Here is a 15,993-nt window from a genome sequence, read left to right as displayed (position 1 = left end):
CAATTTGACGGCTTTTTTACAACACAACACATAAAACCAGTTACTCAGTAGTTGCGCCAACAGTTTGGAATGCACTTCCCCTTACCCTATGGCAAGAAACTAATTAAAATAACTTTAAAATTAATCTTAAAACTTTTCTCTTTAAAGATGCTTATGCGATCTACGATTGATAACAGGGGAAAAAGATCACTATTAAATCAGTACAGATGCTTGCTCCAGTCGATCCCTTCCTTGATGTTATTCCTTGTACCTCTTCTTTTTATTTTTAATATTGTTTCCTTACCCTTTTCTCCCCTCATTTTATTTTCAGCTCAATAGTTACTTCTAGTTTCCCCCTGATTTTTAACTATTTTTGTAAATATTGTAAAGATGTAAACCGCTTTGGTTTGTAAAAGCGGTATATCAAGACTTAGGGCTCCTTTTACTAAGGTGCACTAGCGTTTTTAGCGCACACACAAAATTACCATGCGATAAACCGCACATTTTGCTTCTAGAATAACACCAGCTCAATGCTGGCGTTAAGGTCTAGCGCATGCGGTAATTTAGTATGCGCTATTCCGCATGTTAAGGCCCTAACGCGGCTTAGTAAAAGGATCCCTTAATAAACTTGAAACTATTGTTTTTGGTGCACGGATTGCTCTGGCCATTTCTAAGAAGGACTTCATGTTTCTTTATTGAGCCTGTTGACTTGTATGAAGGTTAGGGTGAAAAGGCAAAAAAAAAAAAAGCAAATTCTAAAAAAATAAGATGATGTTGCAAGTTAAGCAAAACTGAAAGGGACCAAACTCTGTGATTTCCTAATGAGAAAACGAAAGGAGAAAAATGAAATTTGCTACACTATTTATCAGTGGAATATGTAAAAATAAAAAAGCTTACTTCAAGAGAAGTGGTTGAAAGAGAAACCGCCTTGCAGACGTGATTAATTAGAATATAGTGACATCTGAGTATAATTTAACAAAAAAAAGTAGGTGAATATCTAGTGTTCCCTTCATGGCAATATAGTTTCCATTATGCTGGAGGATGTTATTTGTTTGGGGTTTTTTTTTTTTGTTGTTATCTCACCCAATTTAGATTTACTTTCTGTGGGACTGAATCAGGAGACACAGAAAATCAAGATTAAATTCCCTCCAGTTAGAGAAGTGGAAATAGCCTGTCACTTCATGACAATGACAATTCCAAACTCTGTAGCTTATCATTGCTCCAACAGGCCATGGAACTATCTCAGAATACAGCAGTCTAGGAAGCAAAGTGACTGAGAAACCTAATTGTTATTGCAGAAATTGTTTTATTTCTTTTACATCAGGACACTAGGATTCTCAGTCAAGGGAGCTTGCACAAATATATTTTCAGGTCTGTGGGTTCGTTGAAATAAAAAAAAATATAAAAATTTAATGGATTAATTCACCCTCTTCAGATGCCAGCAAGGCAACTGTAATAACTAGTTATTCAAGGAGATTGGACAAATATACTATCCTGTAAGGAAATTCTACTATACGGAGAGGGTGGTGGGTGTCTGGAACGCGCTCCCAAGAGAGGTGGTGGAGAGGAAAACGGTGACAGAGTTCAAAGAAACGTAGGATGAACACACAGGATCTAGAATCAGAAAATAATAGAACTAAGGCCAGTACTGGGCAGACTTGCACGGTCTGTGTCTGTTTATGGCCTTAGGTGAGGATGGGCTGGGGAGGGCTTCAATGGCTGGGAGGGTGTAGATAGGCTGCAGTGAGCTTTGTCGGAGATTTCAGCAGTTGGAACCTAAGCACAGTACTTTGGATTCTTGCCCAGAAATAGCTAAGTTTTAAAAATTTTTTTAGATTGAATCAGGTTGGGCAGACTGGATGGACCATTCAAGTCTTTATCTGCCATCATCTACTATGTTACTATGAGTTTGGCAAGTGACTCATTAACAGTCTGAATAGTAGAAGGGCAATATCACATATTTACTCAGGAGTTTTATGCAGGCCTTTCTCTGCTGAATAGAAGGCATTATTTGATACATTACTACTATCTCCCCCCTCCCCTTTTTACAAAACTGCACAAGAGGTTTTAAACGCCAGCCAGTGCGCAGAATGCCCTGTACCGCTCTGAAGGTCATAGAGTTCCTATGAGCATCAGAGCAGTGCAGAGCATTCAGTGTGCCGACCAGCACTAAAAAGCTTTTGTGCACTTTTGTAAAATGGGGTGGGGCGGTAAATGTAATAAGATTCATTCATTTCTCTCTGGAAATGTTGACATCTGCATCTTTTAAACCAGGGCCAAGGAAGAACAATTAAGTATGTTCGAGTAGTACTGTTACCACACTCAACAAGCAAGAATGGATGCGCATCTCTTCAGACATTAACATGCCTTAAAAACATTTAGGGGGTAGTTATTAGGGTGTGATAGAAACAGAGAAACATTGAAAAACAAAGGCGATGCACATTGGGGTCTTTTTACTAAACCACAGTAAAATCTGAATTTACCATGGCTCAGTGGTTTTCAATCTTTCCTCTGGTGACACACCGAAAAGTAAAATTTGCAGCTGAACAAAGCACACCTAAAAATTTCAATGTTTAATTGTACTAATAGAATGAATTTGCCTATCCCATATCCTAACGCATCAGTCTCAGACTTCTCACTTGTCATATAACAAAACAAATAAATATTCAGATTCTGGTGTCACTTCAGAAACAGCAACTCCCCCCCACACACACACACACCACCACACACACACACACACACACACACACACACACACTACCAGATACTGTGAAGAAACACACAAAGCTGCAAAGATGCTGCTCAGAAACTATGTAGTAAACAGCAGACCTGTAACATGTTCAGTTAGAGCTGCAAAAAAAGGGATGATCTGAAACCGGAGCACTAATTATTTCACAAAGTGAAGAAAAAAAGAGACTCAGCTATAACTGCACCCTTCCATTACCTAAGTAATATAAGGGAAGGGGCAAAAAATACCATCATTTGTCAGAAAAAACCTCCACGATAACAGTGCAACCATTCACAGAACAAACTCTGCTATATAGTGTGATATAAGTGATATAGGACTCCTCCTTTCTGGTGGGTTTTTATTTTCCAGTTAGAGCTGCAACATGTTCAGTTATTACTGGGGATAGTGGAGAAGCAGTTACGGGGATTTCAAGAATCTGACTTTCTTGGGGGTGTGGCTTGGATGCCATACAACAGATTACGTATAATTGGAAAAATTGTGATAGGCTGAACTATAGCTTTTGGTGGAATTCATTGTCATATATATAAAATGGAAAGGGTACTATCTATGCAGCAGGGGAATTTACGAAGTTTCAAGATATTTGGGAGCCATTAACAAGATATTGTAAAGATTGAAAATATTTTTTTCCCCTTAAATATGCACATTTAAGGTGGAGGGAGGGGGGTGAGGAGGGATATTGTGGTTTTCTTATGAATGCAATTATTGTTTTGTTATAATTAGTTATCAATATTATTGGAATTATATATGTACTTCTTCTTGTTTTAATTATGGGGGAAGGAGGGGACGAGGAAATTATTGTATTTTGAATTCTTTATGTATTTAAAGTGCGTTTTCTCTAGTGTTTATGCTTATTTGTATTGCACTATTAACGTTTGAAAATAAATAAAGTATTATAAAAAAAAAAAAAAAAAAGAACCTGACTCTCAAGATTTCTGCTGTTCTCAGCTTGCCGGCAGTGGTGGTTGTATGAGTAAAGGAAACACAGGCTTGCTGTCTACACTCCATTTTCTGTGACGTACCTCCTAACTCATGAGGGACACCCCAGTGTGCCATGACACACTGGTCGAGGACCAAATGTTGTGGCTTAATGCAGGAATATACCACAGAGTAGATGCAACTTTTATGCGACACCCAGTGGGGGCAGAACCAGCATTTTCTTATTCTGGTCCTGCATTAAGGTGCAAATCAGCGTGTGGTACCTGGCTGCTGGTAATGCAGGGGCAATTACCCTCAAATTTGACAAACAATGCCTAAAGTTAGGCATGCAATTGAGCATACAGTTATAAAAGAAGGCTGGTTACATGCATAATGTAATTAACTAATTGACATTAGACTGGCAAATAATTGATGAAAAATACCAATAATAAGTGTAAACAAGCACTAATTTGGGTACTAATTTGCCATTGCGCATAACAGACTTATGCCCCCTAGTTCATTTCCAGCACACCTAAGTTCTGTTAAGTTCTAATGTAAAGGGGGTGTTTACATGGGATCTAGGACAATTCACTGCGGCTGTTTCGTCACAGCCAGTTTAGTGTGGCTGTTTCAGCAGGGTCTTTTCAGCACTGAATTGGCCCATGAAATGAGTGGCCGTGATGAATCATTGTTTGGGGGAGTGATGCCCTCTCCCTCCCCCCCCCATACACAAATTCTTCCCTCCCCTTCTCCAGGATCTGTCTAGCTTCCAATCATGAATTCCTGTTTCTGCCGCTTGGGAAGAGAACTGCTCTCTACTAGGTCTGCTATGCACCACCGCTCCTCTATTACCACTGCTGTTGTCACCAACATCACAGTTGCTCCTCTCCTGCCGCCGCTCCTCTACTATCACTGCTGTTGCCACCAGCACTGCAGCTGCTCCCCTCCTGCCCTTGTCCCTCTTATACTGTCGCTGCTACTTCAATGCTGCACAAACCCGCTACTACTATTCTCGCAGTCCCGCTGCTTTCCTGGCTGGCCAATGGGAAGCTGCTTTACTTGTTGCCAATAAGGTTGGCCAATGGGAGACTGCTTTTCTTGTTTTGCTGCCAATAATTACTGTCACTTTGCTTCGCCCCCTCCCTCTGGCACACTCACTGCTCTGGCACCTTCCTTTTTCCTCAAGGCATATATCAACTGCTCTCTGTCCTCCTGACCTGCAGAGACTGCACAGCAGGAAAAGGAGGAAGTAAACCACTGTACATCATGTCATTTCCTCCTTCTCTACTGGCATACACCTGCAGTTCAGATAAAACATCAGGACTAAGGCATCAGAGGAGGAGGAAGTGACACAATGTGAATATGGTTCACTTCCTTCTCCTACTGCCATGTGATCTTTACATCTGGACTAAGGCAGCAGAGGAGGAGGAGGAAGTGACACAATGTGAATATGGTTCACTTCCTTCTCCTACTGCCATGTGATCTTTGCAGGTGGGGATGGGGTGGGTGTGAGAGATCTGATGCTGGCATTTGCAACATTTTGCACAAGAAGTGCAGGATTCTGGGTGTTCAGTGGGGGGTAGGGAATTCTGTGCAAATTTGATGCTACGCATAATTCCCTCCTCAGGAATAAAAACTGAAAAAAGATGGTGCCCTCAAACAAACCTGGTTACAATCGGCACAATACAAAGCAATTATTTTCTTTCATTGGTTACTAATCTCATTTCAAACTAAGAAGTTAGAGTATCTAGGCTGGGAAGATAACTAGGAACATATGGTGTGTCTGTTTTATGAAGTCTGACACTGCCTGGGAATAATCAGGGGAGAACAAATACATGTACTGTATAGTCGTTTCTAAGTTGTTTGAAAGAATGAAATTTCACAACAGAAAAGTGCCATGTTCTGATGCAGAGCTACAGCTTGAAACATCATTGCATTGGAATTTTGCATTGTGCTTTGGGCTCATATTCAACAGTACAGTGACTGCTAGAAACATTTTTTTGATGTTCGATAATTTTTATTGGTTTATATATAAAATCATTACAAACACATACACAACTATTGTGTAACCAAAAAGATAACAAAATGGTGGCAACAAACCAGTACAATGATAATAATACAAGTAGAAACGTGAATTGAAAAATCTAGCTCTCTGACACACAATGGGAAGAGTTTTGGATTTCATTAATCAAATCTTCTAAATTGGCTGCTATCACATAAGCCATCTACCTTCTTGCTCACAAAGCTGTGTGTATTCCATATAAATTATCCAAATTTCAAAAGGAAGAGAAAGGAATATGTTGGACTTGTAGGAAGGTTATTGGACTCTCTCATACCTTATTTCACCATGAACAGCTACAAATATATTGTAGAAGATAGATTGGGTGGGTGTTGTAGATGTATTTGAATGAACTCACATTCAGAGATTAGTGCCATATTGCAGGTAAGTTTTGTTAGGCGCTGTAATTGTACCTGAGTTGACTCATGCTCAAAGGTTACTTGGTTCTCTATAGCATATAGGTGTGATTAATTGCTATAATTGTGTCTGAGTGGGCACCAAAAGTGACATCAAAGTCGGGGGAGTAGAGCGATCCTCCCATGCCAGCCCCTACTCTCTCCACTCTTTCATTCATTTGAGGGCTTCAACAGGCAGCTCCTGGTAAGTGAGAGGTTGCCCCAATGTCCTGCTTGCTTCCTAGTGCCCTGGAAGGTGGTTGCAATGGGTGACACAAGTGACGTCAGCATCGGGGGTGGAGCAATTTTCCCATGCCAGCTCCGACTCTGCTCTTCCGTTGTTGTTTGGGCTGCTGCAGTCGTTTGGAAGCATCAATAGGCAGATTCTGTTGAATGAGGGCTACCCCAATGTCTTTCCTGTTTCCCAGTGCCCTGGAGTATGTTTGTCGCTGGTGTGTGAGTGATGTAGCATCAGAGACAGAGCAATTCTCCAACACTAGTCCCGACTCTCTCCATTCCTCTGAAGCTTTTGGGCCATTGCAGTAGTTTGGATGCTTCTGTGGGCAGTTTCTGGTGGGTGAGGGGCTGCTCAGATGTCTTGCCTGCTTCCAAATGAGAGGTGGGAGGGGCAGTTCCACTGACTCTCTCCAGAGGTACTTGAAGGAAAGTTAAAAATACTTTTATTTCTAATTTCTCTGATTGCTTTGGACAGATCTGGTGAAAGGCACTTAACAAAACAGTAGGGCAATTAGGCTTAATGACCCTTTGGAGTGTGATCAGAAGGAAATGCTTTCAACAGGATTTCATATGTTGTTTTTTCAAAGATTCACAAACTTTAGTTTTCTTGATAAACATGCTGAAATTTTCTTGAAACAAGGTAAAATGGTTTTTATAGTCCAGCATCTAATATCTACAAGGCACTTCTGTTCACTGGAGATTAAATCAAATGACTATATATTCACTCCTGTGAAATTATTTGGAGGTTTTAATGCAGGGGGAAATTTAGCAGAATATCAGATTTCTATAGATAATTTAAGTTAAAGATAGGAACTTCAACTCACAGATTGTAGTTATGGTTTCCTCATTTAGCAGTTTCTGATTCCAATGTCCTTTGAAGATCTGATTGATGTAGATCACTGGAAGCTTTTTGTTGTGGATGTAGCTCAGAGAGAAAAGTTGCTTCCTTGAAAAGTGCAAAAGGTTGCTTTTATCCAAACAAAAAAGATGAAAATGATTAAGTGAAGGAAATAAAACTCAAAAGAAAACTTAGGACTGGTATCCCAACATAGACTGAGCAGAAGTATGTAAAAATTTGACCAGTAAAAAACAAATATTGTATTATTTAACCTGAATCGTAGGAGCCTGATATGAATACTGCCTCTGCCTTGTAACTATGGGGATAAATGTATATACAGTACGTTAGTTAGTTAGAGATCAGCATGAAGAAACAGGACCACCTGCGTATGCACTTTTATTTTATGAAAACTATCTGGATGGAACGACACAGTTTAGAACAGGGCTACTCAATTCTGGTACTCAAGGTTCACAGGCAGGCCAGGTTTAAAGGATAACCACAATGAATATGCATGAGAGAGATTTGAATACCAAGGAGCCAGTGGACCTCAAGGTCCAGAATTGAGTAGCCATAGTTTAGAAAATGGGTATATCTCTGCCCGCTGAAATACTTATGTAATTGCCAAAAGTGTGCTTATACAAATATGCATATCTCAAAAATAACAAAACTATACAAAACATAACAGCACAAATAGAAAGAGCACTAAAAATGATAAATGGGATGGTACTACTCCCCTACAAGAAAAGGATAAGGACCCCAATCTCGATAAAAGTGGAGTAGCTACCAATGAGTAAGCCTAGTAAAATGCCCAGGGCTGCCCAATATTGTCACCTCTCTTCTTCATCTCTTCCACTCATACTTCCAGCCCACTCCAGTGATTAAGTCTGGGGCCAAGGTCTCTTCGCTTATGAATCTGCCTTCCCCTCTGCTCCTGCAAACCTGCAATGGGTCACAGCAGAGGCAGCACAGGAGGATGTTCTCTGCCTGGCAGGGCCTTCCTTCTGTTGTGTCCTACCTAAAGATAGTTGCACTAGAAATGTGGGGCGCAGCAGAAGAAAGGCTCCTCTGGACAGAGAACAGCCTTCAGTGTTGCCTCTGCTGTGATCCACTACATGTTTACAGGAGTGGTGGGGGAAGGTAGATAGATGTGGAGATGGAGAGACTGTGGACCTGGACCCTGATGCTAGGGGAGGGGACTAGGAAGCTAGACTGATGCCTGACCTGGGTAATAGAGTTGGGGGTGGGAAGAGAAGCTAGGAAACCAGACAGATGGCAGACTGGGCGGGAGGGAGAGAGATGCTGGACTTGAAGAGAGAGTAGAGGTGATGAAAGAAGACATAATTTGGTTTTAAAAAATGATTTAGTTTAAAAAATGATTTGGACAAGTACCTGAATAAAAAGTCCATAAAATATTATTAGACATGTACTGATTGATATTTGGACCGTGGTAAGCTGTACAAGAATGGGCAATAAAACAATACCTTAAATTAAATACTGAAAAAAATCAAGCTACTATGATTCAGGCAAAAGACACATCTTTTCCCCACCTTTGTTACACTAACATATAGTGTCAACCTTAATATAGAGAAGTCTACCAGGGTCTTGGGAGTCACTGCAGACAACTCATTGACATTTGAAAACCACATCAGCAACTTAATCCTGAAGTCAAATGCCACTATTCAAAAGTTAAAAAAGGATCAGACTCTATTTCCTCCTTTAACACTTCAGGATACTCATACAATCAATGATACTGTCAATACTAGACTATAGTAATGCTCTTCTCACAAGCTTACCAAAAAAGCAAAAGAAAAGACTGCAACTGATACAGAATACAGCAGCAAGACTCGTATTCTACAAAGTGATGACATCACTTCTCTACTGATCGAACTACAGTTCAAGACATGCTACACAGTTAGTTCCCCCAAAACTTCTCTAGATATACAGAATTACTAGGAAGACAAAACGAACAATGAAACACAAACCACCTGTTCTTATCATTCTCATCTCTGAAAGGAATAAAGTATAAGAGCCAATGTAACAACTCCTTTGGCTACCAGGTTGCAAAAACATTGAACACATGACCAGTGCTACCCTCACATACACCATATTCTGCAAATCCCTAAAGACATGGTTGTTTCAAAAATCCTGTCCAGGAGCATAACTCAACCAAATTCAAATCACATACTGAGGAACATAATGTAAACACATCACCCACCAATCCATTACATCAGCATTCACTACAACTACCATCATACTGTACGTTGTTGAATGCTATGTTGACTTCTATTTCAATGATCATGTTGTTCTCACTATTTGTTGGAATCCAAAAAATTGTTGCAACCCACTCACCTTGTCTAACTGTTGTAACCCACTTGAATACCTATTGTAACCCCTCCTTTGACTATTTGGTGTAACTTGCCCCAAACTCTGCTTGAAGGATTTTGTGGGATATAAGCCCACAAATAATATAACATAAACATAACAGGCCAGCTAATTCCCACAATCGGTGCTGACCAAAGATATTCAAAGTTGGGTTATTTCCGGAGATTGGCACTGAATAACCGAGTTTTGGTTTTTCTGGTCAGCTCAAACTAGGCTGGTTAAGTCAATTTTCAGTGTTGGCCAGTTAAGTTATAGTGTCCAAAAATAGGACTGCTATTAAATGGCCTGATTTGGCTGCTAAACTTGGCTGGTCAGCACTGAAAATTGGCAGTTATTGCGTAGTATAGCTGGTTAAATTTTAGCTGCTGACTGTAAATATTTAGCAGAGATAACTGGTTATCTCACACTGAATATTCAGATTTACATTTGAGAAGAAGTTTGATCACATTACTCCCATCTTAAAGGACCTGTGTTGGTGTCTTGTTTTCAATTCTTTAGGCTTTTTCAACCAGGCTATCTCAGAGAAAAATTGAAGGAACTCTGCTGGGATAGAGTGCTACGGTCTTCTCGGTACAGATTGTTTGAGCTTCCTTCACTGCAATGTAATCATTCGACATCTACTAGGAAAAAAGTCTTTTTATATGCTGGCCCTTCTCTTTGGAATACTCTGCCCCTGGCAATCTCAGATTCATTGAGATATATAACTTTTCATAAGATACTGTCAACCAGGCTCTTCTCTTCTGCATTTTATACTATTAATTAGTAAAACTAGATTCTCATTTCTTAGTATTCTACATTACTGCTTAGTAATGTTGTTTTAAATAAGTATTTTGAATGTGCATTGTTACTAGTTAATTCCAATGTGTTTTTGTAATCCATGCATTAGACCAGTGGTTCCAAACCCTGTCCTGGAGGACCACCAGGCCAATCGGGTTTTCAGGATAGCCCTAATGAATATGCATGGAGCAGATTTGCATGCCTGTCACTTCTATTATATGCAAAACTCTCTCATGCATATTCATTAGGGCTAGCCTGAAAACCCAATTGGCCTAGTGGTCCTCCAGGACAGGTTTGGGAACTACTGCATTAGCCTGTAAACCAATTTTAAACTTTATGTATCGGGCAGTATATAAAGAACTTGAATGGAATAGAAATTAGCCAACTAAGCACTATTTAACTGATCAGAGCAGTTTCTGGCTAGTTAAATAGCGTTGAATATCTGCTGAGTACAGTTCTCTGCTTTTCATGGAAAACTGATAGTCAGATTGAAGACACGTACCTTTACCCTTGAAGCGGATCCAGGAACTCGTAGAATTCCTTCAGTGTGTAAACCTGTTTCTTCAAGTTTCAGTAAAAGCTGCAAGTCAAAAAAGAAGGGCAAGCCAGCTGTTTGATTATGCACTAAATTTCATGTAAAATTTAGTGTGATGAATGTGCAGATTTCTACTGTTGTTGCTGATTCATAAAGTATTGGCCAAGCAAAGGCACAGAAATATTCACGTAGAAGACAGGAGAGTTCTAGAAAATGCAAACTACACAGAAGGGTCAATACTCAGCTGAATGATATCTGGTTAAAGGTATCCAGATAGCTTTAATGCAGTATTTAAAGAATATATCCAGATACATAAGAACATAAGAAGCGTCATCTCCAGATCAGACCTTCGGTCCATCAAGTCCGGCGATCCGCACACGCGGAGGCCCTGCCAGATGTACACCTGGCGTAATTTTTAGTCACAAGAAAAAAACCAGAGTAATAACTAAATCAAAAAATTCAGAAGTTATATATATTACTCGCCAGAGGTGGGCTAAACACTCCCGATAAGCATTTCACATAAAAGGTGGAGAAAATACCTCAAAATTCAAATTAACAGCAGTCCACAATCAAAACTTGATAAACATTCAATACTGCTTCATTTCTTATCATAGGCAAAAAACTCCACCACCACTGAAATGAATTTATCACAGGGTGAAAAAACCCATCACTGTGCACAGGATGAATTAGATGAACCTTTCACAAACCATGTCTGTGCATGGAATGAGAACAGAGTTTTGAGCTGCATTATATTCCCTGACGCAGCCTCGTGTGAGGCGAAACAAGGGCACCCCGCCCTCCAGCCTTCCTCTCTGCTTGTGTTCTGTTGGAGGCCAGGTTCCTGAAGAAGGGCTCCTCCCGAAACCAGCGTGGTTGAACCTCTCCTCCTGGCGCGGTTTTTCCGTTTGTGTGACAGTTTTGGATAAGTATTGTTTCTTTTGGACATGTTTTTCACTTTTTGGTATGGTTTTTGACTTTGTTTGTGATTTTGCGTGAGTTTTTTGAGGGGGTTTGGCTGGCAGGGTTTGTGTGGGGGTCGCTCAGGTTGCTTGTGTTGAGTTTCATTTACTCACTTTGATTGTTGATTGGTTTGATTTCTGCACACACAGGGCGCTCGATGATGGTGTGCGGGTGGAGGCTTATGGCCTTGGCCCAGAAGTGAAGTGTCGGAGCTGTGCTCCTATCACTGAGGGTTCACACTGAGAGCGCCCTATAACATCATATAATGTGACATGTTCTTTGACATATTACACTATATTTGGTTTGCAAGTTGTGAGCCAAGTTAGGCACTTTGAGCTTCCCCCTCACAGACCTTGATGTGACTTGGTTGCCTTCCTTGTTTTTTCTAGTTTGGGAATTTAAAAGAGGACATGGTTTGTGAAAGGTTCATCTAGTGAGCACCACCAATATTTTCTCTGGCCAGACGTTTTCATCTATGGCGTGTTCTCGACCATGTTTCCAAAGCTAAGTAAATTGTTTTGTTTTTTCTTTTCCTGTGCACAGTGATGGGTTTTTTCACCCTTTGATAAATTCATTTCAGTGGTGGTGGAGTTTTTTGCCTATGATAAGAAATGAAGCAGTATCGAACGTTTATCAAGTTTTGATTGTGAACTGCTGTTAATTTGAATTTTGAGGCTTTTTCTCCACCTTTTATGTGAAATGCTTATCGGGAGTGTTTAGCGAGCCCACCTCTGGCGAGTAATATATATATAACTTTTGTAATTTTTAGTCACCCATATCCTTCTATGCCTCTCGTAAGGAGATGTGCATCTAGTTTGCTTTTGAATCCTAGGACATAGAAACATAGAAAAATGACGGCAGAAAAGGGTCAAAGCCCATCAAGTCTGCCCACTCCAGTGACCCTTCCCCCATGAGTTTGCTCACCAACCTCCTGCCCTTACCTCATTAGAGATCCCACATGAATATCCCATTTATTTTTGAAATCTGCCACGCTGTTGGCCTCAATCACCTGCCGTGGGAGTTCATTCCAATGATCGACCACCCTCTCAGTGAAGAAATACTTTCTGGAGTCCCCATGAAATTTCCCTCCCCTGATTTTCAGCGGATGCCCTCTGGTGGACGAAGGTCCCATAAGATGAAAGATATCCTCTTCCACCTCGATACGACCCGTGATATATTTAAATGTCTCAATCATGTCTCCTCTCTCTCTTCGTTCTTCAAGTGAGTACAGCTGCAATTTATTCAGCCTTACTTCATACGGAAGATCCTTGAGCCCCGAGACCATCCTGGTGGCCATCCGCTGAACTGACTCAACTCTCAGCACATCTTTCTGGTAATGTGGTCTCCAGAATTGAACACAATATTCCAAATGAGGTCTCACCATGGACCTGTACAGTGGCATTATGACCTCTGGCATCCTGCTGATAAAACCTCTACGGATACAACCCATCATTTGCCTTGCCTTGGAGGAAGCCTTTTCCACTTGATTGGCAGGTTTCATGTCATCACTAATGATTACTCCTAAATCCCGTTCTTCCGTGGTCCTAACTAAGGTCTCACCATTTAACGTGTAAGTCCTGCACAGATTTCTTTTACCCAGGTGCATCACTTTGCATTTTTTAGCATTGAAGTTGAGCTGCCAAGTCGATGACCATTGTTCTAATAGTAGTAGGTCCTGTGTCATATTGTCAGGCATAGTGCTTTTACCTACTATGTTGCACAGTTTGGCGTCATCGGCGAACAATGATATTTTTCCTCTGAGCCCTTGGGTCATATCACTTATGAATATGTTGAATAGGATTGGACCTAAGACCGAGCCTTGTGGCACTCCACTGGTCACATCTGATGTGACGGTCGATTCCACAATAACCTCCTCTGGGAGAGCATTCCAGGTGTCAACCACTCTCTGCGTGAAGCAGAACTTCCTGATATTTGTCCTGAACTTGTCCCCCCTTAGCTTCATTCCTTGTCCTCTTGTCCGTGTCAAGTTGGACAATGTAAATAATTTTTTCTGCTCTATTTTGTCGATTCCTTTCAGTATTTTGAAGTTCTCAATCATATCCCCTCTCAGTCTCCTTTTCTCAAGGGAGAACAATCCCAGTCTCTTAAGTCGATCCTCGTATTCCAGTTTCTCCATACCTTTTACTAGTTTCGTTGCTCGTCTCTGGACCCTCTCCAGCAGTTTTATATCCTTCTTTAGGTTGGGAGACCAATGTTGGACGCAGTATTCCAAGTGGGGTCTGACCATTACTCTATAAAGCGGCATTATGATCCTCTCCGATCTACTCGTGATTCCCTTCTTTATCATGCCCAACATTCTATTTGTTTTCTTTGCCGATGCCGCACATTTTGCTGATGGTTTCAGGGTCCTATCTATCAGTACACCCAGGTCCTTTTCTTGTTCGCTCTTACCCAGAGTTGCACCTGACATTCTATACTCGTGTTCCTTATTCTTACTGCCTAAATGCATTACTTTGCATTTCTCCAATTAAACTTCATCTGCCATTTCTCCGCCCATTTCTCTAACTGACACAAGTCGCTCTGGAGTTCCTCGCTATCCTTCTGCGATCTGATTGCCCAACATAGCTTTGTGTCATCTGCAAACTTGATGATCTCACTGGATGTTCCTTCTTCTAGATTATTGATATAAATATTAAATAAGATTGGCCCAAGTACCGAGCCCTGGGGTACACCACTAGTCACTTTCTCCCAGTCGGAGAACTTCCCATTTATGCCCACTCTCTGTTTTCTGTTCTCCAGCCATTTGCCTATCCATCTTTGTATATCCCCCTCTATTCCATGACTTTGTAGTTTCCTGAGAAGTTTTTTGTGTGGAACTTTGTCGAACGCTTTCTGGAAGTCTAAGTATATTATGTCCACCGGTTCTCCACTATCAATTTGTTCGTTCACGGTCTCAAAAAATTGAAGTAAATTCGTCAAACATGATTTCCCTTTCCTGAAGCCATGTTGACTGGCTTTCATCAGGTCGTGTGCATCCAAGTGCCGGACCATGCTATCTTTAATCAGTGCTTCAACCATCTTTCCAGGGACAGACATAAGGCTCACAGGTCTGTAGTTGCCCGGTTCTCCTCTCGATCCTTTTTTGAAAATTGGCGTGACATTCGCTATCTTCCAGCCGTCCGGTATCTGTCCAGTTCTAATTGTCAGGTTGGCAAGTTTTTGCAATAACTCTCCGATTTCAACCTTCAATTCTTTTAAGACTCTCGGGTGAATTCCATCCAGTCCAGGGGATTTTTCACTTTTAAGTTTGTCGATCTGGTAGTATATCTGGTCCAAGTCCACTTCTACCTCAGATTTTTAGGTGGCTGTTGAATATCACCACAGACTGTTAAATGGAGAGCTGGCTATTTTATGGGCAATCCATGAGCAGAGTCAGCACTTATGTGGATAGGTGTCGATATTCACTTAACCATCTAAGTTAAGTGGCTATATCAGACCACATAAAATTAAATCCTATCTTTACAGAGTATACCAAGGGAAGGGCGAGGGGGGGGGCAGTCCACCCCAGGTGCAGGGAACTCGGGGATGCTGGAGTGGTCATGGATCTGCAGTCCACTTATGAGTGGCTGTCAGCTTCACTGGCCCACACCCCCTCTGATGTCAACTTCCTGTTCTGGGACAGGGACGAGGACCAGCAGAACCAATGGCTGTGCACAGGTAGCCAGCAACCCTGTGACCAAATATGGCCTGGCACTGAATATCCAGGAATAATGCCAGTGGTGGCTAAATATCTACCCCAGATGTCATAGACCTTCTACATTTAGCCAATTTAGTTGGATAACATTAACTAGTTAGCGACTGAATACTTAGGGTTACCAGATTTTACATATGTAAAATACAGACCCCTAGACCCACCTCCAGGCCTGCCCAGTTCCATTCATCCTTGCCCCATTATGCCCACTCCATGCCCCAGCCTCGCCCCTAGCCCCAACCCTTCATCCTGCTCGTCTCGGTCGGGAGGGCATCCGCGCATGCATGGATGTGACGTGATAATGTCATGTGCACACGTGCATGCATTTGACATCACCGTGTTGCATTTGCGGATGCCCCTCCCAATGCGATTTACTTTTCAAAACCTGGACAAAGTAATGGGTTTTTGAAAAGCCGACCAGACGCCTAGATATGCCCTCTAAAAAGAGGATCTGT

General features: G+C 41.3%; 1 protein-coding gene across 5 annotated transcripts in view; it reads right to left on the bottom strand.

Moving 5' to 3' along the window:
* The window catches only part of ARHGAP28 (Rho GTPase activating protein 28), a 355,870-nt gene that overhangs the window by 39,807 nt on the left and 300,070 nt on the right, over positions 1–15,993 (bottom strand). For all 5 annotated transcript variants that reach the window (XM_033934011.1, XM_033934012.1, XM_033934010.1 and 2 more), the window contains one exon: positions 10,834–10,911. In XM_033934011.1, coding sequence (XP_033789902.1) covers positions 10,834–10,911 — 78 coding nt within the window. The remainder of the gene's footprint in view (positions 1–10,833; positions 10,912–15,993) is intronic.

Source organism: Geotrypetes seraphini, chromosome 2, assembly GCF_902459505.1.
Source record: "Geotrypetes seraphini chromosome 2, aGeoSer1.1, whole genome shotgun sequence".
NCBI lineage: Eukaryota > Metazoa > Chordata > Amphibia > Gymnophiona > Dermophiidae > Geotrypetes > Geotrypetes seraphini.
This window is presented reverse-complemented; position numbering and strand designations above follow the sequence as displayed.